Here is a 27,718-nt window from a genome sequence, read left to right on the forward strand (position 1 = left end):
TAACTAGCATACTCCTAAAAATGGGGATGGAAATGTCAATGCCAAAGCTTAGGGTAGGTCCTGTTGTTTGGCACTATTGAAATCTGAAACTTTGGATGAGAAAATGTAATTAATACTTGAAAGGAATGACAAATCATTTGTTGACAAATGTGAATTGGTGAAAACAGGAAGGTCAACTTTTAAGTCGCATAACTTTTTCATGAGGACTCTGATTGAGGCAATTACTGCACCATTCAAAGGCATTCTTTAGGGGCTTGAACTTAAGCAGCATAGTGTGCTTCAAAGGTGTACTCTTTTTGCTTCTGAGTATGGGTGAATCCTCTAAAATAAGATGTTAAAGAACGCGACATAGCAAAAGAAAGGGGGACGTAGATGTTCCTCTTGGCCTAATAAGTAACGTATGTTACAAAAAGATATCACTAAAGGTGAGTTCAATCCTGGAAAGCATGACAACACATATTGAGAAGAATTTACATTTTATGACCATTCGAAAAAAATAGATGGCCACTTAAGATTTTACATGCCAAAGGTTGATTCCAGAAATGAAATCAACGGTTTTTCTTTCTTCAAATCATACACATCTTCATGACTTTATATGGAGGCATTGTAAGTAACAGAATCACCAAGGCATTATAAGAGAAATCTATAAAAGGAAATAAATAAGTTCCTCTTTCTGCTCAAGCAATCCTCAGTCATTGCATTCATCCAGATACCTGGTCTTCCCAAATCATTAGATATTTCATTCCAGTTTTTGAAGCCACTTCAACTGTACAAGCAACAGACAATTTATCTGAGGAAAACTACACAAACTTATTATTCTTGATATCAAAGTGCCTAATAATAAACAGAAACACAATGGCATACCTTCCATGCATACATCACAAAAAAGGCCACAGTATCTGCTGACCAGACCACAGCAAATGATCTCCAAACAAATGGCAGAATAACATTGATAAGTGGTATGAGAAGGAAAAGATAGTTCAATGCTTCCTTTTCCTCCTTTGAACAATCACGTGCTCGTAGAGAAGGAATTGCTGCAACAACAAAATAGAGACAACCAATCATAAGCACAAATATTACTAAAATGTTTTGCAGGAAGAATTTAATCTCCATCATCTACACTAAAGTACAAATTTAACAGAAATGAGACAAAACAAAACACTTGAAACTAGCAAAATTGAGTTGCAGTCCGAAAAATTCTGAAGTAATATATAATCACATCACAGTAGACACTAGATCTGAAATGCAAGCAGTCTGCATAGTAATAAAAAGAAAATGCTAGGAAGTTTATTGCCCTTGGCATTTGACTAAGTCAACGTCAGCCTAGCGGCTGTTGAAAATTGTAACTAGGTTCTGTCTTCATTATCATGTAATTGTAATCATGGCATTGTATATTCTTTATAAAGAAAGAGAGATTATATTTTATTTTGGAGTATGGATTTCATACTCAAGTTTGAGTCAAAAGCATGTTCTTCATGCTTTTAGGTCTTCTAGGAATTTCTAGGTCTTTCTAGGATAAAGAATAATATTGGTCACATGTCATAGTCCTATTTGGATTCATTGTAATGAAGAAAAATATTTATTTTATCATGTAAAAGCCATGAATAAGTCCAAGACCAAGTCGACCCAAGGCTATTTGACCCTCAAGAAAGGTTACAAATTCAAGACAGTTCGGCCTCATTTGGACACTCATCTCAAGCAAGTTCAATCTGCATAGCAAAGGAGAAAAAGAGTAGTTCGGAGGTGATATCACTTAGAAAAAACCGTGGCTGCGGGAAAAACTCTAAGGTAACCTCTAGCCAATCTTTTGAATCGAAAGCTGGCCCTTTCAATTCAAAGGGGGATCCCTTCTATAACTCAGTCAAATCCGACTGGTTATGTACTCAGCACATCAACTAGATCTGATTGGTTTTAAACAACATTGGTATGGAAAGGGCAAGAAAAACCATTGGGCATGGAGTCTGCTTGACAACAAATTACTGCTTACAGGCTATATGAACAAACTACAAAGGCAAGGTAGCAACAACTTTCTTAGACAATTTCTCATTTAGCTGTGATAGAAGCAGATAGAGATAAACACCAAAAACAGAGCAACTAGTGAATTTTGTTGAAGATATTTAAGCTGAAAACATATAACACTTTGGAAATAATAAATCTAAGCTGACAAGCAAAGTTCAGTTTTAATAACTTGATTTCCAAAATGTAGAAGACATATGGATAAGATTACGAAACATAAGAGATGACAAACACTAGAAAACAGACAAGAAACCCATTACACAAGACTCTTCGTAAATCTGAGCAAATAACATTGAACACAGTTATTTATATTGATATCCAAATGTATACACTGCACGAAAGGTTTTGCCAAAAATTCCAACACTTTTTCATTCTTCAGAATAGTCTTTATAAAAAAGACTATAACTAAAACATAAATCTAGCTCATCCTTAATTACAAAATCTAAAACTAACAATGTACTTTATCAAATACATGCATATAAAATATCTTCCAAACCTATCTGTATCTAAACATAACAATGTACTACAAATACGGCTGGAAAACAGGGTCAAAAGTAGCAAATGATATTCTGCCTTCTTTGCTGGAATTTGTGCTCTGTCACCCCTTCTTTTTCAAACTAGAAAATGCCAATTTTACTGACAGGCCGACTGTCAGTGCTTTTATCTATATGCTTTGCCAAAATTTCGCTGACAATGAAACTATCAGCGCCCTTTTACCTTTGTCGATGAAAAACACTGATAAGCGAGCTGTCAGTCTATAAATCGAAATTTCACTTTAATAGTGAGAGATCAAAACTGAATGATCAAACATCAACTTAGCTAAGGGTGCTAGCTACCTCTAACAAAATATCCACATTGGTCATCCTCTGTCTTTTACTCCTCCGAGTCTCCATAGTAGCTCCCTTCTTTGAATCTTTTGCTTTCTTTGGCCTTTTTGAGCTAGTAGCCTTCTCCTTGTTTATGATCATGTCTCTTAGAGGAATCTTATCCACATCTATGACCTCCTTGGCTAGTTCAGGGTTCTGTTTTAATTTTATATTTAGTCTTAGCTTGTTCCAAGGCCTGGTGTGAGGTTTCTTTCCACCTTTAAACATTTCAGCCAAGGTGGGTTCCTTCTCAAATGAGGTCTTTTTAGTTTCGAGCTCAGTCATTTTTCCCTTAGCCTTCTCTGTCAGCTAAATGTTTGTGGGTAGGGTTTCAGTAGTGTCAGGCCAGGGTAACTCCAGAATGAGCGGGAGAGAGAACTGATGATCTTATTCATTAACTAACTCATGTTTATATACAAAAATAAAACCAATCAGTTCATCTTCTAGATGACTGTCCAATTCACCCATCCGTTTCGGATTAGGTGTCAACATTCCCCCCCTTAATCTGAAGGGATTTTGGTGAGTCCAAGCATCGTTCTGAATCTTTCAAGCTTTTCTCTTCCAAGCGCTTTGGTGAAGATGTCCGCAATTTGCTCGTTTGTGGAACAATGACGGAGATGGATTGTTTTGGCCTCAACATGATGTCGGATCAAATGATATTTAGTATTGATGTGCTTAGTACGATCATGGAACTTTGGGTTCTTGGCCAACTTTATTGCAGATGTGTTATCAATCATGAGTGGAGTTGATTGTATTTGTTTTACTTGCAAATCTTCAAGAATTTTCCTGAGCCACACAATTTCTTTCGTTGCTTCAGCTGCTGCCACATATTCTGCTTCTATTGTGGAATCTGCTGGTACTGATTGTTTGCGTGATCTCCAGGAGACAGCTCCTGATCCAAGACTCATAGCATATCCTGAAGTAGATACCCCAGTTTCTTTGTCTCCATCGAAGTCTGAATCAGAGTATCCAATCAAGTTGAAGTCGTCCACCTGTGTATACTTGATTCCAAGGTCTTGAGTTCCCTTCAAGTACCTTAGAACTCTTTTTGCAGCAGACCAATGTCCCTCACAAGGCTTTTGCATGAACCTGGAGAGGATTCCAACAGCAAATGAAATGTTTGGTCTGGTAGTAGTGAGGTAGATGAGACTTCCTACAAGCTGTCTATACTTTGTTGCATCCTCAAATTCCTTTCCTTCAATAGATGTGAGCTTCAAGTTTTGTTCCATTGGAGTACAAAGGGGATTGCACTCTGTCATGCCAAATCTGTTTAACAAATCTCCAATGTATTTCTTTTGAGAAAGAAATATGGACTTTGGATGTTGGGTTACTTCAATGCCAAGATAGTAATGAACATAGCCCAAATCAGTCATTTCAAAAAAATTTCCTAATTCTTTCTTTATGGATGCAATATAGCTTTCATTGTTCCCTGTCATTAAAAGATCATCTACATATACCACAAGATATACAACTGTTTTGCCAACTTTCTTGACAAATAAAGTTGCATCATCAAGATCAAAATGTTTGAAGTTGAGTTTCAGAAGATGCTCAGTTAGTTTTTCATACCAGGCTCGTGGTGCTTGTTTGAGGCCATACAAGGACTTCACAAGTTTGCATACTTTGTGTTCATGTCCTTTCACAGCAAATCCTTCAGGCTGGGACATAAAAACATTCTCTTTTAGGTCTCCATTCAAGAATGCAGTTTTTACATCCATTTGATGGACTTTCCAACCGTTCTGAGCAGCTAGTGCAAAGAGTGTCCGAATGGTGGCCCATTTTGCTGTGGGAGCAAAAGTTTCCTCATAATCAACCCCTTCCTTCTGTGCAAAACCTTTTGCCACAAGCCTAGCTTTGTGCTTGTCAAGTGAGCCATCAGCTTTGTACTTGTTCTTGTAGACCCACTTGCAGCCAATTGGTTTGGTTCCAAATGGAGGATCAACCAGCTTCCAAGTGCCATTCTTTATGAGGGCATCATACTCCTTCTGCATCGCTTCTTTCCATTCATCATGAGAAGTTGGTTCAAAATCTGTAGACAAGTTCAATTCACAATCATAAGTAACATCCATATCAACAGGTGAATTAGAGTTATCTATATCAACTCCATCTTGTCGGTTTGTATTTCTGGTTCCTGTTTTTCCAATTTCATCAGGATGAACACTTTCAAGTGTCTTTGTCAGCCACTTTGGGGGACCTTTCTGAGATGGTCCAGGCTGTTCTGTTGATTGAGTTGGGACTGAATCAAGATTAAGTCTCCCAATTCTATCAATTACATCACTTAAAGCATCATCCGTTGTTGGAGTGTCATGCAGGGGAGATTGTTCTTCAGAAGGAGATTCCACATGTTGATCTAGTATAGGAATCCCCCCTTCAAGATGTGGAATCTGATTATCAAACTCTTGGAATGATTTCGGTTTTGTGAATCTATCCAAGCGATCAAGTTGCCGCTCAACAACACTGTCAGATTTGGATGATTCAAGAAAAATGACATCTCTAGATAAAAAAAACTTTTTATTTACTTCATCATAGAGGCGGTATGCTTTAGATGTGTTTGAATACCCCAGGAAGATACACTTACGACTTCTAGCACCAAGTTTGTTTCTATGTACCTTTGGTATTAAAGCATAACAGGTGGAACCAAAAATCCTGAGATGTTTTACCGAAGGAACATGTCCATACCACAATTCATAAGGAGTCTTGTTTCTTATAGCACTAGATGGACATCTATTTTTTATATATGCAGCACATAGAACAGCATCAGCCCAAAACATTGTCTTTACATTTTTGAAGAAAAGCATGGATCGTACCATATTCAAAATTGTTCTGTTCATTCTTTCAGCTACACCATTCTGTTGAGGATTATAAGGCACAGTTGTTTGATGTTTAATCCCATGTTGGCGAAGATAGTGTTCAAATTCATTTGATGTATATTATTTTCCATTATCAGTGCGAATAGACCCAATATGAGATTGTGCATCATTTTCAATCCATTTATGAAAATTCTTGAATGTTTGAAAAGCATCAGATTTGTTCTTCAAAAAATAAACCCAACACATTCTGGTGTAATCATCAATAAATGTCATGATATATTTATTTCCATTTGCAGAAGAAACAGGCATTGGACCACATAAATCTGAATGAATGAGTTCAAGCTTCCTATGTGCTCTTGAATGTGAATCATGAAAAGACTGTTTGCTATGCTTTCCTAGAATGCAAGCATCACATTGCTTATGTTTTCTAGGAATTGTAGGCAAACCAGCAACACCATTTTTCTTCAACAAGCGGAGACTATCATAGTTTAAATGTCCAAATCTAGCATGCCATAATAAACTTGATGGGAGTGCACCTTCTTCATGATGAGAAATATATGAGAAATGTTGTGCATGAGCAGAGGTTCCTTGCAGTTTAAGAAGTCTTTCTTCTTCTATACCCCTCATGACAAGTGAGTGGTCAAATGCCTTTCTTACCTCAAGCTTGCCATCAAACATGTGAATGGAGTGACCTTGCTGGCAGATGTGGACCAGGGACAGCAAGTTTCTCTTGAGCTGTGGGAGATATAGAACATGATCCAGAAGAAAGTCTGGAAGACCAGGCAGTTTAAGCCTGATTGTGCCAAGCCCTGATGGCTTGATTTTTGACTGATCTGCAAAGTATACTGCTCCATCAACATTGTCAGTGAAATCTTCAAAGAAATCTTTCCTATGAGTCATATGACAGGTTGCTCCTGAATCAAGCAACCAGTCATTTTTCGAAGAAGCAAGTGAAGCATTAAACAAATCTTCATTTACTCCAATGTTACATTGTGCCTCAATATAGTGAGCGGATTCAGGTGCTTTACCTTTGTCTGTGTCATCAGTTTTACCTTTCTGCTGATTTCTTCTCTGCTCAACTTTGTCCCATGGTAGCTTGCATGTAGAAGCATCATGTGATCCATTTCGTTTGCAGCGAATGCAATGCAGATCTGCCTTTTCTGCTTGAGAATGTCTGCCCCCCCTGCCTCTGAAGTATCTTCCTCTTCCTCTTCGTCCACCTCTTCCTCTTGTAGAATCTTGAGCAGGATGCTTTTCTTTGTGAGCAAGGCAAACAGTCTCTTCAGAAGATGCAGGGACTGTTTTCCAAAGGCTTTCTCTCTTTCAGCAAACTTTTTCACAAGAGAGTCAAAGGTTATATCTTTAAGATTTCCATTTGCTTGTAAAGACTCAAGATAATTGGAGTAGGTAGGATAGAGTGCTTTGAGAAAGGCAATAAGAGAGATATCCAGCTCAACCTTAGTGGATTTAATATCATGCATTATAGACTTTATTTCAGATGCAAGAGCAAGAGGATCATTATTTTTCAGTTCAAGAGTGAAGAGTTTAATCATGAGCTGAACAACTTCAAGTGCAGAATGTGTATCATAGAGTTCTTTCAGCTTTTGTAAAGCTTCAAAGGCAGTGGAATAGGATGAAATATGACGACTTACTTCCTCATTTACAGATGCTGCGATCAATGCATAGGCTTTGTTGTTCTTGTTTTCCCAAATGGCGAGTTCTTTGTCTGATGTAGGCTGCACTGGGTCTTTGTCTTCTTCTCCGACACACACTCCTTTCCACAACTCATTGTAGATGAGGGTGTGTTTTACCATCCGGGACCATTCAGAATAGTTCTCCTTGCCAGTGAGAACTATTCCTACCATAGAAATGATTGAATGCATTCGAACGCCTTCAATATTCAAACACAATTGACCCAAAATGCACACTGCAGTCTCACTGTTCAACATAGCACGTCCAAGTTTCGACCAAGCTCAATCTCTGGGCAGCGACAGAGGCAAAGAACGTTTCAGGCAGATGCGTTGGCATAAATGAATGCGCAGAGAGACAGAGGACAATTCAGGAAGATGCGTTGGCATATGGACAGATATGTCAGATCAGAGGCAGCGCAGAGAGGTGCAGCGAATTCAGGCAAACGTTTTATAAAAAAATTCGCAGTCTCCAGGACAGAGGCACGGATGCGCAGTCTCTCAGGACAGAGGTTTCATGAGGCAGCAGAAACCTGGCAGAGGCAGGAGTTATTTCTGGGACCTGTGCTCTGATACCATGTCAGGCCAGGGTAACTCCAGAATGAGCGGGAGAGAGAACTGATGATCTTATTCATTAACTAACTCATGTTTATATACAAAAATAAAACAAATCAGTTCATCTTCTAGATGACTGTCCAGTTCACCCATCCGTTTCGGATTAGGTGTCAACAAGTAGGAGGAGAGTTCTCCTGCATTTTCTTGAGCCTATCACTTTTCCTGGTATAAACCCTAGGTAACTGAGGAACCAGAGGAGGGGTTGTTTCTACCTTTTTTTTTACTCCTCTTCTATACAAAAGAGGTTCTCTAAGATGAAGTCCCTGTTTCAAGGTTTTGGGTTTGCTTGATTTTCTTTTTACTTCCCTTTTTCCTACCTCTCTTTGATTTTGCAGGTTGAGGTTGAAACCCTCCCCAAAACAAAAAATGCTCCCAAGTTCTCCCAGCGCTTCTTAATTGACTTTTAATTAATAGTTTTATCAGGCTCTTATGGTATATAAAATGAGATGATGCATTTGTTCTAAGCTTGGACTCTAGTAGACATGTGCTTTAAGCTCTCCAACAGAAAATAAGGGGTATTAATTCTCAACTGACCTACAATGTGAGCCAAGAATATGAAGTGGTACAAATTGACCTGGTTGTAGCATCCCTCATAGGTAAAATATGATTGGGTTATTCACAAAAGACAGTGCCATTCATCCTTTAGTCAGGACCTCTGCACCCCTGCTCTCCAATTTGCTTCTTTAAATTCATCTTTCAAAAAGAAAGGTACATCAACTCCAGCTAAGACATGGCTTCTGAAGGCTTTCTCCCCGTTCGTAGGAAAACCTGTACCCTCAGCAATCAATTCCTTTGTTACCTGAAAGGTAATTCCTCCTACGACCACCTGCTAGCCATCAAATCCTTGAGAAAATGCTATGGCAACCTCGTCATGGAAATCACTACACCCCCTAAAAAATTCCACCCATCCTGCTACCTGAAACTGTTGTTGGATCTCCGGATACACTTCAAGCAAATTGGGAGCCTTGGGTTCGCTCCTATTTAGTTTCCCACTTCTTCCCATGTTTTTCCACCACCAGACGAGAACACAAGATACAGGCTTGCAACTCGATCGCTTGATCTTCGGGGAAGATTAACAACTTACTCTCATGAGGCGTAAGAAATGAAATCAATCAAGACGTGGGCTAACAAATATTACCAAATTGGGTAAAAAATCTCAGGACGTGTCAGAGTACGTCATGATAACGAACTAACATAAAATCTGCAAAAAAAACTCACTATATAATCATGAATTTTACCCGTATTACCTCTCAGCGGCGATAACCATCAGCAGATCACATGACCTCACTCAGCCAAATCATCAGTGCATATTTGATAAATGTTTGCTCTGTCCCTGACGTGGATTATCTCAGCGCAATATAAAACAAATTTTGAACTTTCTTCAACCTTTGTCCTGAGGATGAACCACATTAGTTGGTTTGAAACGTCGATCAAATCCTAATGATGTGATTAATCCTAAAGACATTATTATTTACATTATGGATCACAGAAGTCTACGATCTAACATAAGTTATTAACTATTTATTAACATGTGTAAATATGATTGCATGTTTCAAGGGAGACGCCAAGGACCTTTGTTTCTATATGTTCCTACAAAAAGCTTCCCTCTTATCACCCTGACTTGCATATTTGATCTATGTGTTGATTATGTATGATAATGTCAAGTCTAGTATCCTCCCTAAAGTAAACAGAATGCATGTTGAGGGAAGGACCTTGCAAATACATAATTGTCACAAAGAAAAGAGGGGAGCAGTGTGGGGAAAATTGTCAATAAAGAAACCCCCCCCCAACACTAATAGAAATCAAGCGAAAGGAAGATTTTTATGCAAACATAAAAGGAGTTTCTTCAAATCAGCAAGTTTTAACATCAGCATCCATTGACATAAATCAATACAAAGTTTTCCTTCTTTGTGATTGAATATAGAAAGAAAAATTAGAAAGGAGAATAGAGAACGCAAGCATAGAAGAAATGAAAGCTATGATGCAAAAATTAAGAGAAAAAGGAGAAAAAAGAGGGAACTCTAATGAGTTTTAAATTTTAACAATATATAAGATGATAGGTGAGCATTAGGTTTTTAAGGTTCGATAGCCATATCTGCAACTCAGACTATTAGTGGCAGCAGCAAAGGACAGGCAAGAACACTCCTTACAGAGTAACCCTGATGAACACAACAAAGCAATCCTCAACAAATGGCATCATGAAATTCTCCACCCTAAGTCTAGGGAAAACTTATAAGGAACTTTACAGAATGGTTTCTTGAAGAGCAAAAATAATCCAGACATCAATAGATTGATTAACCATGGAAGAAGATATCCTTAAGCTTAAGGTGCATGGTCCATGAGAAAATTTCATCTATTAGAGCAACTGAAAATTATTCTTCCAACTATAAATTTAATTATGCAGTTTATTAGCTACAGCAAACAACGAATGAAATCACAACTGCAATTTTCACCATAAAAATACTGCGGAAAAATAGCAAACTGGAAACTGAGAGATTTTAGCGCACACATAAAATTTTGACACCATTATTTTTGTTCAATCGTCCCTAGAAAAACCCAATGCGGGAAAATCAGTGCAGCAAATGAGGGTTTTATTATTATTATGCACAAAAATTCTAAGTACAATGAAATGACGCCAAACTGGCGTTTCTATCTGAAAGAAATACCAGGCAAAATATCTAAGGGAATTTCACCCTCCTTTCCAAGCAATTTCGGCTCAGTCTAGGCTCAAAAACTGACCCCTGCAATGATCTGTGTCAACCTTTGTGCTGGCTCTGCGCAATCCCTTCTATGCTCAGCCTGAAACTCTCTCTGAAGCAGACATCCTGCCTGTCTCTATGGCCGGAAGTCTTTGACGAGGCCTTCTGGAAATTTTCCCTGCATCCAGCCCCTGAAACAACCCACTCCACAACTAAATCGAACTGCCCTTCTTGAGGCATTGTGCAGTCCCTGCGTAGCCTCCTGGAGAATAATTATGGCCTCCTCTTCTAACTCCTCTGAAACTGGAAACTTCTCCAGAAAATCACTATGTCGCCGCTTTGCCCCTTGCTGCTCGATCACTAGCTCGATCTCAGTGTTGAATAATCTACCACTAGGAAATCGAACTGCCTAGATCCCTGAGTATCTGCAACTAGTGCATTCTCCATCTACCCTGTTAGGGTCCTATAATTTATAGGATCAATGACCATTGACTATTTGCTTTCAGTATTTCAGATTGTAAATAATATAGCTTTCTGCAAATGATTTCCAAAAAAAAGATAGAAAAATGAAAATAAAAAATGAAAAGAGGGTATAAATACAAAAAATAGAAAAAAATGAAAAAAAGAAATGAAATGATAAATGAACCCCACAAAAATGAATAAACATGAAAGTGATGCTAGCTTAAGTGCCACTACTAGCCTTCTGGCTTTGTAAAATAATAAATTTGTGAAATTGTGTGCAGCTTGTCTAAAATGCCACCCTTTCCGCTTGAGACATATAGTTTAATCATGCTTAAGTTGTTTTCAATTTATGTTAATTAGGTTAGAGTGAATAACTTAACCAAACAGTTTAATCTTGGTTAAGAGTAAATAGGTAGAAATAGGTGAATAATGTTAATCCAACTGTTTAATCTGGATTAATTTAGTTGATTAGATTAGTCTAGTGTTTGAAATAAATAGTCTTTATCTCTTAGAATAAAAATTGAAGGGGTTTGCATACTCAAATGCACCCACATTTGCTTTCAGATAGCATTAGAATAGGAAAATGAAGATTTTTATGTAATAAGTCTGAAGTATTCCCTTATCCAAAGTTTTGGACCTTGGGTTATGTTCATGCGCCCGAAACATATGGTGGGGCCCTCAGGTGTTAACCTCCCCACACTTCATGACCACCTGATCATTCACCGCATAAATCCAACGGCCCACGACATTTTTCGGACCCCCCCCTCGAAGTGATAACGCTTAACAACAAGGGGGGGGGGGGGGGGGGGGGGGGGGGTTTGAAAAGTGGTTTACCGCCCCCCGACATGTCGCCACCAGCTCATTTCAGACCCCTCCCCATAAACCGGATACCACCCCCCCCCCGAAAGTGGTATTCCCATCCCGTCTACCTCGATTTCCCGCCATACGTCGTCTCCACGTCCCTTCGCAGCTGTCACTCCCGCCAACGATCCTGCTCCACTCATCTGCCAATGCTTAGTTGCCACGTCTGAGACCGTTGTAACCTCCATAAATCCCCTATCTGTTTGCCCACGCCATTACAAGAGTTAATGCCCTAAAAAGACCGTTAATCCAACAGTTAAGGCCAGTTCGCAGCAAATAAATATGAAATTCACCACTGCGATTACACTTTTCTTTCCTCGCTCATTCAATAGTGCTCCCGCCCCTCTGTGCTCTAATCTTGCCGCAGCATTTCTGTTGCCTATCATTCATAAATTGACAGAGGTCTGCCACTCTGAATTCCCGCCATTATTGGACACAGCAATTTCCTACTGTTACAGTCTTCAATTCTCCATTCTGCAACCACCATGGCACCTAAAACTGCCCTCGTAATCAATCCGATGCTCACTCCCCCTATCGACTTAGACCATACCCCACTTGCAGACAAAGATTACAAAATCACCGAAACACAGTGTGAATTCGACTTGTTCGAATTGCGTTGCTGGTTTCGGGATAATTTCCTTGACCAATTTGATGAGATACACCTTTGGAAATCCAAACTCCCTCTGTTTGTTGTTCCCCAATCCTATCATTTTCCATATTTCTTTCTAAGATGCCAAGCCTCTTACCTTGCAAGCAAGAGGGCAATTATCTCCCCAAATGGTGAAATTCTCTTCACCATCACAGCTGACAGCATTAATCAAATGCTGCAAGTTCCCCATTGTGATTCCCTCTCCCCTTTCTCCATTGAAGCTCTCAGAGAAATTTACCAGAAGTTAACTTTCCCCCAAAGAGCTACCATCTTTGAAATCTTCCTCCCTGAAGACTCTCAACTCCCTAAGAAAAATCCCCCATATCCCTCTTCTATGTTCCCTCAAAGGACAAGACAGATTATTTTTGTTTTGTCTTCCATTCTTGGTTACTATTCAGATGAGTGGGTAGATGAGCCTATTCTAGGCTTTCTATCCACCCTTTCTTCAGAAGAAGGACCATCAGTCACTTTTGACTATGGTAACTTCTTATCAAATTTAATTCATGAACAATTCCTTCAAATATTTATCAATTCTTATGTATATGCTTATGTTTTCCCAAACAGATAAGTTTCCATTCTCAGTGCAGAAACTTGATATGCAAGGCGAACCATAGTCAGTTGTTTTCTGGACTTCCTTAGTCAGAAAATAATCATAGGAATATAGCTTCTCAGAGTTCATAGACCAATTTGTATATCCATCCACTTGTTTGTTAAGTGGCCAGCAGATTCCAAGGATCAGTGAAGAAATTCAGAAGGTTCTATAGCTCAGTGAACAAGTCAAAACAGGGGATCGGTACCTTTACCAATCATTCACATAGATTAGAGTGTATGGTTTAGAGTTGCCACCATACAAACTGCCCGAATATTTGCGAATGAGAATATTTGCCTTGGAATACATCAGGGAAATAATTCATTCTAATAACATCCATTTTGTGGCAGCTAAGAAGAAATCGCAATTCCAAATCAAGACACAAGTAGGACCCTTCATCTACAACAATAGAGCAATAGGAGAGGAAGCAGAGCTCCTACTGAAAGAAATGAACTTCCCTCTCAGTTTCACTTGGTCTTATGACCCCTTTGGGGTAATTTCCAAGTTGAGAGTGGAACAAAAGGCTACACCATATGTGCACATTCAGAGGCCTGAAATAGAAAAGTATATGAACCAGCACACTTGGGTGGAAAATACATTGCAGGAGGCCGAGGAGCAAGTACTTTCTAGCACAGCATCAGAGACTCCCATACCCAAAGAGAAAACAGATAAGAGAGCAAGAGAGGATGATTCTCCAGTCACTGAAGTCTCAGCCAAGGAATTCAAAATATATACTAAAGTAGGCTCTAGTTCTAAAATAGAATTTCTTTCACTGGAGGACACACAAGACACTATTGTGCTCTCAGGTTTGAAGACTTTCAAGTTGGACAGTGGTACTACAGAATCTCCATCATATTCCTTAGTTACAAAAGATATTCCAGCTACTGTCCCTCAAACACTAGAAACATCTACAAAGCAGAGACAGTTGGACATTTTTCAAAGATACAAGGAAATTAAGCAAAGGAATGAGGCCATTCATGATAACATATCAGCTCAGTTCAGAAAGCAATCCTCCTCCATTCAGCACAGACTCATCTCAGCATATGATACAAAGAAAGGAAGAATGCATATGGCATTCTTGCAAGCCTAGGTCTCTCAACCAAAGTCAGCAGCAAATTTCAAACAGACCACTTTTGAATTTGAGGCAAAGGATGTCCATCCTTTGGATCAAATAGATATGCACAGGCAAGCGTAGGAGAGATGGTGTATTCTACTTTCACACAGACTACTATCACTGCCTCAAAACTACAGCTTACTCTAAATAATGTGTAGTCTCAACTCAAATTGGAGAAAATATCCTCACTTGCCAAAGATACCAAAATCAAATACTTGGAGGAAATGGTGGTCAAAGCAGGCCTTGATCCAGACAATTCAAAATCTATAGAGGAAATAATCAGAAAAAAGAATGTTGACATTGCAGCATTAAAGAAGCAATTGAAGCTGCCAGCAACAGAAGACCCCCAGGCCAAGGAACTTGGAGAGACAGAGTTACAAAAGGAAGAGATGCTAAAACTTCTAGTGGAGCAAGGTGCCCAGATCAAAGCAATGGAAGCAGAAATGGACAAGCTAATAAAGGAAAAGGAACAGAATTCACAGCTTGCAGTTGTTCCTCTAGATGCAGTTCCTATTGCATCTTTATTGCAAACAGGTGTACCTACAGCAACCACTACAACAGGAACATCATCCTCAATAGTACTTCCCACATTAGTTGTGGATGACTCAGTGAAGTTAGCTCAATCTATGGAAAATATGTCAATACAAGAAGAAGAGCTAAAGAAACTGAAGTTGGAGATAAAGGTTTTACAGGAGCAGAGTACAAGGTTTGAAAATGCCTACTTGACAGAAACACAGAAGTCCCAGACATTGTCCCAAAGATTACAGAAAATGGAAAAGATTGTGCCATGGGCACTACATTGGCACAGGTGAAGGAAAATATCTGGAAAAGGATTAATGAAGACATGGGAGAAATTTGGCCTTCAATCCAAATCATTTTTGAACAACAAGAGCTTATTGAAAGGTCGAATGAAGCCATTGAGCAGGTTAGAAAGCAGCTAGGAGATAAACCAAATGAAGCCACTGAAGCTTATCAAATTTCTAAATTCCAAGAACAGTCAAGAATTGGAAGAATTAGAAATTGAAGACAGGACTGAAACAATTTTGGAAGTCAAAAAGGTGTTGACTAAAAGGAATCTGATGAGACAACTTGAAGAGAAGGGTCAAAACATGAACACAGGTATACAGAGATTCTTTGCCAAGCTGGAGCCTCTCTACAAGAAAGGACTTCCAAACCTATTAGTGATTAACGACAAGCTCAGCATGTGGCCAGATTACAGTGAGAAGATTATGAACAAGGCAAGAGATAGCTCAAAGGTTACAGCCGGAAGACTCAGCATGACAGGGAAGGCGTTCCTGGAAGCACTATCATATGATCTTGACATTCAATATGCAATTCTGAATTTGTTCATCACCCGGCCAACATTTTCCAGGTACACTGAAGTTGACGAAGTATACAGGAAGTTAATGAAGATGAATATCCCAAGCGAACAACGTTGGGATAAACTCTGTGAATTACTAGAGTAAAAGGTAATTTCAGTGGCACAACTCAGCGTTACAGCACACATCCTGTATGAATCCAATGAGTTCCATGACTTTTGCAAAGAAGCTAGCATTAAGAGGGAGACCACAACACCATACACTCCTGAGCAGAATGGTGTGGCTGAAAGGAAGAACCGTACGATTTTGGAAGTTGTTCGTTCCATGCTTTATGATCCAAGGCTTCCAAAGTTTCTATGGGCCGAAGTTGCGAATATCGTCGTATATGTCCAAATTGATGCCCTCATCAAGCATTGGATTCCAAGACTCCCGAAGAAATGTTCACTGGTAAGAAACCTGATGTCTCTCATTTTAGAATTTTTGGAAGTCTCGTATATTTTCATGTGCCGAAAGAGAAAAGAAGCAAATTGGGTGCATCTGGAAAGAAGGGAATCTTTGTGGGCTATAGCGAAAATTCTAAGGGCTATAGAATCTATGTGGCTGGTCAAAGGGAAGTCGAGATAAGTCATGATGTCACCTTTGACGAAGATATGGCTCTTAGCAAGGTTGACAATCTTCCTATTCTTAGGAAAGATAAAGAAGCTGACACCAGGAAGTCGGATGAGAAGGAAGATGAGACGATGCCCAATGTGGAAGAATCTATGGATCTAATTGACCCCCCTCTTAAGGCGACTCTTGAAGATGTCGAGAGACATATTGCACCCAGAGGGGCTTTCCGTGAAAGTAAGAAGCCGACCAGGTATCAGGGATACTTGACCATTATGAGCACCATCATTCAAAATGAGCCTTCATCGTTCAAAGAAGTCGTGAATCATCAAGTATGGAAGGAGGCTATGAATGAATAATGCAACTCCATCATGAAGAATGATGTCTGGGATGTGGTACCCAGACCCCAAGACAAAACAGTTGTCACCTCGAAGTGGCTTTACAGAATCAAGCATGGAGTTGACGGGAGTGCTGAAAAGTATAAGGCTAGCTTTGTTGCTCGAGGCTTCTCTCAAAAGGAAGGTGTAGATTAAAATGAGATATTTGCACCTGTTGCCTGATACAACACCATCCACTCGATCATGGCCCTTGCTGCTTCGTAAGGATGGAACGTACATCAAATGGATGTCAAGATCGCGTTCTTGCATGGTTCGATTAAAAAGAAGTCTATGTGGAAAAACCTAAGGGGTTTGAGATTCATAATTGGGAATCTCACGTATGCAGGTTGAAAAAAGCTCTCTATGGGTTGAAGCAAGCACCCTGAGCTTGGTATCAGAGGATCGATAGCTATTTGATGAAGTTGGGATTCACTAGAAGTGAAGTCGATCCGAACCTTTACTTTAAGGTTGAAGATGATAAGCCTCTCACACTGGTGTTGTATGTTGACAACCTCTTTCTGACAGGTGCAAACCCTCTCATTCACAAATGTAAGAGGGAGTTGGCTTCTGAATTTGAGATGAAGGACCTAGGACTGATGCACTATTTCCTAGGGCTGGAGGTCTAGCAAAAGCCAGGAGAAATTTTCCTATCTCAAGGAAAATACGTGGTGAAGATATTGGAGAGATTTGGTATGGTAGACTGCAAGCCCGTGACTACCTCGATGGAGCTTAACTTCAAGAAGTTATGCAGTAGTGCTACCGGACCTGTTTTGGGAAATGCTTCCGAGTATCGTCAACTCATAGGAGCATTGATGTTCTTGGTGAACTCCCGTCCGAATATATGTTTTGCAATCAACACGTTGAGCCAATGTATAGTTGAGCCTCATCACTCGCATTGGATTGGTGCCAAGAATCTACTAAGATATCTTCGGGGCACAATCACTCATGGACTAAGATACACCACCGGAGATGTGAGGCTGCATGGTTATTCCGATGTTGATTGGGCAGGCATTGTGGTGGACCAAAAGAGCACTTTGGGGTGTTGTTTCTCTTTGGGTTCTGCTTCGATTTCCTAGATGAGCAGGAAGCAGAAGTCGGTGGCTTTGAGCATTGTTGAGGCTGAGTACATTGCTGCGAGTATGGAATCCTGTGAAGTTGTCTGGTTGCAGAGGCTCTTTAGTGAGTTGTTCGGTCATACATTGGATACTACCGTGATCCTCTGCGACAACCAAAGTGAGATTCGTTTATCAGAGAATCTCGTATTTCATGATCGCTCCAAGCACATCGATATCAGGTACCACTTTATTCGGGATATGGTACAATGAGGAGCAATAAGGCTCCATCATATTGGGACTGATGACCAAGTCGCCAACATTCTAACGAACCCCCTAGGAAAGGTCAAATTCTTGACTTTCTGAGAACGACTAGGAATCGTGGAGAGACCCTTTTATGAGGGTCTTGTATGATGCATACATTGAGCTCTGGGAGCTCCGGGGGGCTTGGGGTACTTCTTGGAGCGACGAGCGACCATAGGGTGACTCACCCTCCCCTAGTGGTGCGCTATGTATAGGGTGAATGATTCAGCCTTCCCCTGTGATACCCCGTGGCGACATGTAGGCAGGATGAGTGGTTCATCCTTCTCCTGCCGAGACATCCTACCCATGCAGTCTGGGACTCATGGGAAGTACCTCTCATCTGGCCAATGAGTAGGGAAATGAGGATAGGGACCATAGTAGTACCGATGGACGCATCGTGTATCTACCATACTCCCTATGCTAGGATGACATTGATCTAGGATCAATTGGAACTGACTTCGGGTCAGTAAGAGTGATATAACTCACTCTCTTTTGGAACTGACTTTGGGTCAGTAAGAGTGGTATGAGACACTCTCTTTATTTGGAACTGATTTCGGATCAGTAAGAGTGGTATGACACACTCTCTTCATTGGGACTGACTTCGGGTCAGTAGAGGATGGTATGATACATTCTCGATCATTTCTTCTTCTTCATAGTTCAGCAAAGCAGTGCAAAGCAGTACATTTGACGACAAAGATAATACAGACAAACATATGGATTAGCAGATGGAGTTCTCCCTAGTTGAGAGGGAGTGTTAAAATTGGCAACTAGGGCCAAACTCCATGTGGGTCACCTTATTTATGGCAGCTGATATTTTTCTTGGATTCCTCTCATTGAGAGGTGTAGGATTGATCTAACAATCATCCGATTCCAACATGTATTCATGGAGATATGAATTTATTTGTATTTCTTGACAATTTGTCAAGGTCAGCCCGCAAGTAAAATAGTGTTTTACACCCCCATCTTATCCTCAACGTGGCATATAAGAAGAGGAGACCTTGAGGCATTATCACACTCATCTCACCATCTCATTCCTCTCTCTCCTAGTCTCTTGGGTATGCGTAGGACGAGCATCTCTCTCTCACGTGGGAAGGAAGAGGACGCAGTAAGGAGCAGCAGCGTTGACTTGGGTGCAAGAGGACGCAGCAAGGTACAGCAGCATTGACTTGGGTGCAGTAGGACACAGTGAGGTACAACAACGTTGACTTAGGTTGACCAAGGTTTTGGAGGACTGCGTTGACCAACGTGAGGGCATCTTTGACTGCGGATTAGTGTGGGGAGCCTCTACCATGCAAGCCGCAGTTCAAATCAGCGAACGTTGACCTCTGTTTGACCACAGTTTTGACCAATGTTGACTGGTTAGGGTTGACTGCAGATTTGTTGAAGCATTGATTATTGTTTGACCACATTTTGTTGACTGTTTTGGGCTGCCCATTATTGTTGTTGAAGGCCAAGTTCTCCTAGGTTGACTTGAGGTCATTTGGGAGCTGTATGACCAGCTTTGACCTTGTTGATTAGGATTGTACTGCGTTCATCGTAAAATCACATATTTGTGATATTGTACTATCTCTCTCCCTACTGAATTATTGAAGAATATAGAAGAATTGATCAAAGGGTTTCCCCACATTGGGGTTTGTCCCTGGCTGGTGCCAAATCTTGTGTCTCTTGTCTTGGCTTGTCTTCTATTGTTTACATTTATGTTCTATCTGCATTTTACTATCATTTGCAATACTGGAAATTGATATTGGGCTAATAAGAAGATTTGAAGTAAATTGCTCTTAAGCATAGAATATACCATAATTTAACACAACAACAGCTTCAAATGTTGGGGGAAGAATTAATTTAGAAAGACAGTAGGCTCAAAAAAAACAAATATACCTTGTGGAAGTATGTCACAAGAGAGCAAGTGCCAAGCAACAAGTTGAAGGGAGGAGACAATGTTGCTTGAAAATGCAACTATTGCAACAATCATTTCATGAGCACTTATTACAGTGTGAAAGCTCATTTGTTGGCCTTATAAAGTTGTGGAATTGCAACATGTACACAGGTGTCTTTAGCTAGGAGGAAAGAAATGGAAAAAGAGTCCAATGTTGGTGTGGCAAGGGTGGTTGCATCATCTAAAAAAACAAGAATGATGATCCCCTTCCATTCTTAAGGAAAAGAAGCAACAAATTTCCATTTGAGAGTTTTGGTGGGAGCGTAGGTCAAGCAGTAAAAAGAAAGGCAATCATGCTTGGTCCAATGGACAAGATTTTTCAAAAAGAGAAACGGGAAGAGCTTGATCTCACCATTGCTTTTTTTCTATCAAAAGTTCATATCCTTTAATGTTGCACGCTCACCTTTATTTATTGAGATGTGTCGAGCTCTAAGTTAAGGGGCTCCATCATGGTATGTGCCTCTTGGGTGAGAGAAACTTAGAACCACATTGTTGACAAAGGCAAAGAAAGAGATGGACAAAATGCTTGAACCTATTAAATCAACATGGCCAACATCTAGGGTTAGTATTGTTTATGATGGATGAACAGATCCAGCATGCCACCCACTCATCAACTTCATGGTGTCTTGTTGGACATTGGATAAACCAACACTCTCCATGTGTTTCGTGACATGGACTAACTGACTCTTGTGGATCCTTATCTCTGGCGATGTGATTGTTGACTAACACCTGCGGACTTTGGTCTAATGGCAATCGTGATTCGCAACAAGTGGTATCAGTGTGTAGGTCACAAGTTTGATACACATTCGGTTTGCATTGGGGGGAGATAGTTGGACATTAGATAAAACAACACTCCCCGTGTGTTTCGCGACATGGACTAACCACCTCTTGTGGATCCTTATCTTTGGCGATGAGATCGTTGACTAATACCTGCGGGTTTTGGTCTAACGGCAATCGTGATTCCCAACATGTCTTCTTGAATGGACCAGTTTTCTTGAAATCAATGGATGCACTTGGACAATACAAGTATGCACAATATATGGGTGAGTTGTTCACTAAAGTTATTGGAGATGTAGGTGTTTATTCTTGTGTGCAAATCATTACAGATAATGCACCTATTTGAAGGTTGCTAGCATGATTGTGGAAGCTAAATATCCAAAAGTATTTTGGACACCTTGCATTGTCCATTCCTTGAATTTAGCACTTAAATTTATTGCTTCTGATGTGCTTTGGATTGGAAGTATTATTGAGGATGCACGGCATATCCGCAACTTCGTACAAAATCATACAAATGCCCTCACAATCTACAAGGAGTACACCAATCTATCATTGTTGAAGATTGCAAATACACGGTTTGCCTCTTCATTCATCATGTTGAAGAGGTTGAGGGAGGTCAAGACCGCTCTTGGGGCCATGGCTATTTCAGAGTTTTGGTCTTTTTGAAGAAAGACAGATCAAATAGCCTCAGAAAGAGTGAAGGACACAATGTTAGATGATGGTTGGTGGGAGAGGATAGATCTACTTATTAAAATCATAGACCCTATCATTGCTTTGCTACGATTTGCAGATACAGACCAAACCATCCTAGGAGAGGTTTATGAGGGATGGGATTCCACGATTGAATCTGTGAGGACCATTATTTTACAAAGTGAGTGCCCCGAGTATGAAACATCATCAAAGGCTTTCTACACCACCATACAAGATATTCTTGTCAACATATGGGACAATAATTGCACGCCTTTGCATTGTTTGGCTCACTCAATGAACCCAAAATAATACAGCGATGAGTGGTTGAATGGTGGACCTTCCCGCAGATTCCCTCCTCACATGGGTGAAATTTCACAGGGGAGGAAGGATGCATTGAGGCAGATTTTTCAGGATAGAGCATCCCGTGATGAGGTGGAGGATGCCTTTGCAGAGTTTTCCACTAGCACTGGTCGATTTGCAAGATATGATGTGATTAGAGACAAGGTGGCTAAGAAGCCCTATTCTTGGTGGGAAACTCATGGGGCAACAAGCCCTCCTCTACAGCAATTAGCCATGAGGCTCCTATCTCAGGTGACTTCATCCTCATGTTGCGAGAGGGATTGGAGCACATATGGGAATTTGTATAGTGTCAAGAAGAGCAGGCTTGGGCAGACACAATGGTGTAAGTGCACACCAACCTTCGTCTTATTTACAGGCAGAGGGATGAGTGGTTGAAGGGAAAGACAAAGATGCGGGATGTCTTTCTTAACAATATGGGTTTGGACAGCAGTGTTGAGTTGGCATTGGCCAACTTGGATCTTAATGAGCCAATGCTGAGTCTGTCACTTTTGATGATGGTGATATTGTTGAGGGGTCATCCTCCACACCAACAAATGCAGAGATGACAATGGATACAGAGGAGGAGGATGCAGCAGAGGAGAGCAATGGTGACCATGATGATGACAGTGATGTTGATTTTGATCATGATGATTGATGACTCATGAGCAACCTACTGCCTTGAAATTTGAGACTTGTAGTTGTTTTGTATTTGCTATTTCTATTTGCCATTGGCATTACTACTACTTATGTAACACATTTTGATTTTGATGACTTAATGAGAAAACTGCAATTTGAAGTTTCCAGTGTTTCTCCTATTAGATCATTGATGAATCTGTCACAATTGTATTTGTATGCATAATGTTACTTTGTAAAACTTGCAAATTTTAAATTTACAATGTAGAATCTAGATCTATGTCCGAATTTGTATCATGAATGAGAATTTATGTAAGAAATATCTAATTTTTAATATATATATAACGTGTCCTGTTTTGGAGGGTCAACGTGCCCGTGTCAGACACTCGAATCTTTGTGTCCTAAGTGTCCTGTGTCCCCGTGTCAGGTGACTTAGATAGAAACATAGAAGACAAATGCTAAGGTAAAGAACACACAGCAATTGGAGGTAGGACCCAAAGAAGGATGATTATAGTAACCACACTTGGATAAGTCTGTTTAGACAAATCAAGAGACGGCAGATACTAGAGGCAGAAGAGGATCGTTGGGAATTATACTCCTTCCCAATTAAAGGGTGACCTTGGAAAAAGAGGAATCAGTTATTCCCAGTGCTCAAATCTTGGAAAGATCAAAGTCATTCTCGTATAAAGGTTGATGAAAATTCAAAGGAACAACTAGAGGAAACCAGCCAAGGCCCTAAAGACTGCAACAAAACTGAACAAGCATAGGAATTAAGGACCCTCCTCCAAAATTGATCCCCAAAAATGCATTAGAACCAAAGGGCAAACATCCAGTCATAGAGGCAAGAGTATAAGATGAAAACCAGCAAATAAGGGTCTTATAAAAAGGAATTCTTTGAAGTAAGATACGTTGAACACTAAAAAAGTATCTTAAATAGTATCTAACATAAAGGCCCTACAAATAAAAGATTGGTTGAAAATAATGACTCATTGCTTGCAGCGAAGGCAGTGTGTGATAGTACATATGAGAAAGAAGCCTTCTTCTATTGTTAAATTGTTGTATTACTTGCATAAACACCAACCTATTCTTCTCCTCCCTTTGATTTTTATGTTTATGATTGTTAATTTTCATTATTTTTTGTTAATTTTAGATAATAATGATATGTTCTATGCTTTAGAGCAATTTACTTCAATTTTTCTTATTAGTCCAATATCAATTTCCAGATTAGCAATCACATTAACATTGATAGTAAATGCAGATAGAACATAAACAATAAGCAGAAGACAAACCAAGACAAGAGGACACAATATTTGGCGAATGCCAGGGAAAAACTTAAATGTGGGGAAAACCCTTTGATCAAATCTTCTTATTATTCTTCAAAATTTCAGCACAGAGAGAGAGTACATCATACAAAATTTACTTGCCCAATCACTGTCAAAACAGTCTAGCCATGCAGCAGTTAACAGGATGCCCTAACCAGAAAGTCAACATTGGTCAAACCAACAGAAAATCTCCTCCAAATGAGCTCAGTCAAACCCAGTCAACTCAGCCTCCAAAGTCACTCAAACTAAACCCAAAACAATCCTGAAAATCTTGGTCAAACTTGGTCAACATAGAGTCAACGTTGTGGTCAAAAGTTATGTGGTCAACGCAGGTCAACTTGCTCCAATTGCCTCGGTTTTGTGCCAGGAGATGCGGCCTCAAAAGATCGGAATAACTGCTTGAAAACCGCAGTCAAAGTAAATGAGTTGACCCTTGGTCAACGCTGGTCAACACCCCTGCAAATAGCCCAAAAACAGTCGTGCTATTTTTTCCCAAAATTTTCGATCAACGTGAGAAGAGAGAAGAGTTGCTCCTTTGTTGTACGAACCAATGAGGAGAGGAGAGAGAAAGATGTATTCAGTGATGATCCAAATGAGGAGAATGTCTCTTATTTATACAATTTGATGAGGGTTGGAGACACATCTACTGGGGCATCATGAGCCTACATTAGACTTCTGGTCGACCTTAACAATTTGCACGTGTAAAAATTAAATTCAAAATCTAACTTCTGCTCATCCAAACAAGATGATCTTTAGATCAATCTTGCACCTCTCGGAAAGAGGAATCCAATAAAAATATCTCCACCATATGAGTTGTCCAAGGTGGAGTTTGGCCCTAGTTGCCAATTTTAACACTCCCTCTCAACTAGGGAGAAATCCACTTGCTAAATCATCCGTCAATTGTACCATCTCTGTCATCCCTGCTCTGTTGAACCATGATGAAATAATGAAGAAGAAATGATCGAGTGTGAGTCACAAGACTTTGCCACTCTCCACTCACCCGAAGTCAGTCTCAATTGATCATGGATCAATATCAAACATCCTAGCATACAGAGTACGGCAGTACACGATGCGTCCATCAATAGTGCTATGGTCCCTATCCTCATTTCCCAACTCATTAGCCAGATGAGAGGTACTTCCCATGAGTCCCGAACTGCATGGGTAAGATGTATCGGTAGGAGAAGGTGAACCACTCATTCTATGCATATATCAACCATCATGGGGTATCACAAGGGAAGGTGAACCACTCACCCTATGGTCACCCATAGCTCCAAGAAGTACCCCAAGCCCCCTAGAGCTCCCAGAGCTCAATATCCAATTCAAACGAGACCCTCATAAGAAGGTCTTTCCACGACTCCAAATCTCTCATGGAAGGTTAAGAATTTGACCTTCCCCAGGGGCTTTGTAAGAATATTTGCGACCTGTTCATCATTCCCAATGTGATGGAGCCTTATTGTTCCCCGTTGTACCATATCCCGGATAAAGTGATACCTGATATCAATATGCTCGAAGCAATCATGGAACATGGGATTCTCAGAAAGACGAATCCCACTTTGGTTGTCGCAATAGATCATTGTGGTATCTAGCACATGCCCAAACAGCTCACTAAAGAGCTTCCTCAACCAAACAACTTCACAAGAGGCCATACTTGCAGCAATGTATTCGGCCTCAGCGGTGCTCAAAACAATTGATTTTTACTTCTTTCTCATCCAAGATATCGAAGCTGAACCTAAAGAGAAGCAACATCTCAATGTGCTCTTACGATCCACCACACTGCCAGCCCAGTCAACATCAAAATAACTATGGAGCCTCAAATTCCCGGCAGTGTATCTCAGTCCATAGGTGATTGTGCCCCGGAGATATCTGAAGAGATTCTTAGCAGCAATCCAATGTATGTGATGAGGCTCGACCATAAATTGACTCAAAGTATTCACTGCAAAGCATATGTCCGGACGAGAGTTCACCAAGAACATCAGGGCCCCAACGAGTTGACGATACTTAGAAGGATTTCCCAAATCGGGCCTAGATGCACTTTCACATAGCTTCTTGAAGTTGAGTTCCATCGGAGTAGTCACAGACTTACAATCCACCATCCCAAATCTTTCAAGTAGCTTCACAATGTATTTTCCTTAAGAAAGGAAAATATCTCCTGGCTTTTACCAGACCTCCAAGCCTAGGAAGTAGTGCCTCAATCCTAGGTCCTTCATCTTGAATTCGAAAGCCAACTCCCTCTTGATTGATAAATGAGAGGGTCTGCACCTGTCAAAAGGAGATCGTTTACATAAAGTACCAAGATGAGAGGTCTATCATTTTCAACCAGAGTTGCAGGGGAGCGCCCCCCCCGCTCTCGCTCCCGCTCCCAATTCGCGCTCCAAGCAGGAGCACCTCGGGAACGTGCTCCCTAAAAAAAAAAACATTCCCTGCCTTTTCGGGAGCGTTTAGCCTTTTTTGCAAATTTTTTTGCAGTAATGTTTCAAATGCAATTTTTTTTCAAAGAAACAAATAAGTTTTGAGTGGGGCAACTTAATGATCAAGCCTATGGCCCTAGTATTGATATGAAATTCATGGTATTGTAAAATTCTTAAAGTAAAAGTGACATTCTCCTTAATCTTCATTTTCATCCTTTTACTTAAATTTTTAACATTACCATGAAATGACACAGGATGTTTGAGAGTGGTTCCGACCTCATTGGATTTCATATGGAGAAAGTAGAATTTTAGATTTTATTCAAAATCCAGCAGACTTATCAGTTTTTCAGGATTTCAAGATTGGGAGATTGCAATGTTTCCATTGAATTTTGTCATGTATTAGGGTATGGAACTCGTATTTAATCAAGAGCACAAATCCCTCTATGTACCTTGATGTTAGTGACGTTGGTTGTCGAACTCCTCTATCATGACCCTCCTAAAAATGTACGCATCACTCAAACAAAATCTTGACTTGGCATGCTATGCTTTTTCTATCTTATGTTAATGCTTAGAGGGTGATATTAATGACAAAGATCCATATACAGATACAGAGGTAATGACAAAGATACCTCTGGAATTAATGCTTAGAGGGTGATATTAATGACAAAGATCCTGATTTTCCAACAAGACTAAAAAATTAGACATTTCTCGTGGTGCCAAGAGGCCCGGGCATAAGCAATAGATAATAGATTTACTTGTCTTTTCTAGTTTCTAGTAGTTTTTATAACTATTGACTCTTTCATATTTATTATGATATTTTTTTAAACAATATATGACAATTTAAGTTTGAAGTTGGCAATTATAACTCATTAATAATGAATTATGAATATGATGCTTCATGAAAGTTGAAAGTTGTTTCATTTCATTTCATTTTATAACATTTCATTTCATGTTAGATATTATTTGTTGTAATGGTTACACTTAGCTTACAAGTACAACTTTGGTGATCAATGATGATAAATGTTATATATTGAATTTTGAAAGCTTGAAACTTTTAAATTGATGAGTCATGAGACTCAATATGTTGTATGTTACTATGTTACTAACTTGTGTACATGGTTGATGAAGATTATAACTTCTAGATGATTGTTGTTATATGGTTCAATCTATGTTTTTTTATATTTTTTATATCTAATTCATCATTCTACATGTTTTTGTTGACATATATGTATCAAAATATAATATTATATAAAAAACGCTCCGGGATTCGCTCCCAAACTGGGAGCTTCTAAAAATGTTGCTCCCGCACCCGTTTTTGCTCCCGCTCCCAAGTAACACTATAAATTTCAACCTTGAAGTAAAGGTTCGGATCAGCGTCACCTCTTATAAAACCCAGCTCCATCAAATACATGCCAATCCTCTCATACCAAGCCCGGGGAGCTTGCTTCAACCCATAGAGGGCTTTCTTCAACCTGCATACATGTGTCTCTCAATCTTGAACTTCGAACCCCACAGGTTTCTCCACATAGACTTCCTCCTTAAGTGAGCCATGCAAGAAGGCGGTCTTGACATCCATTTGATGTAAATTCC

At 39.9% G+C, this 27,718-nt stretch overlaps 1 protein-coding gene across 1 annotated transcript in view; it reads right to left on the minus strand.

Moving 5' to 3' along the window:
• Nucleotides 1-351: 351 nt before the first annotated feature.
• The window catches only part of LOC149234077 (protein RESISTANCE TO PHYTOPHTHORA 1, chloroplastic-like), a 41,201-nt gene continuing 13,834 nt past the window's right edge, over nt 352-27,718 (minus strand). Inside the window, exons 3-4 of the mRNA XM_089461103.1 lie at nt 865-1,034; nt 352-766 (exon numbers count right to left, since the gene is read on the minus strand). Of these exons, the coding sequence (XP_089317229.1) occupies nt 740-766; nt 865-1,034 (197 nt within the window). The 3' untranslated portion in view covers nt 352-739. The remainder of the gene's footprint in view (nt 767-864; nt 1,035-27,718) is intronic.

This window comes from Pinus tabuliformis, chromosome 8, assembly GCF_031772625.1.
Source record: "Pinus tabuliformis cultivar Carrire ecotype Pingquan chromosome 8, CPIR1, whole genome shotgun sequence".
In the NCBI taxonomy this organism is placed as follows: domain Eukaryota; kingdom Viridiplantae; phylum Streptophyta; class Pinopsida; order Pinales; family Pinaceae; genus Pinus; species Pinus tabuliformis.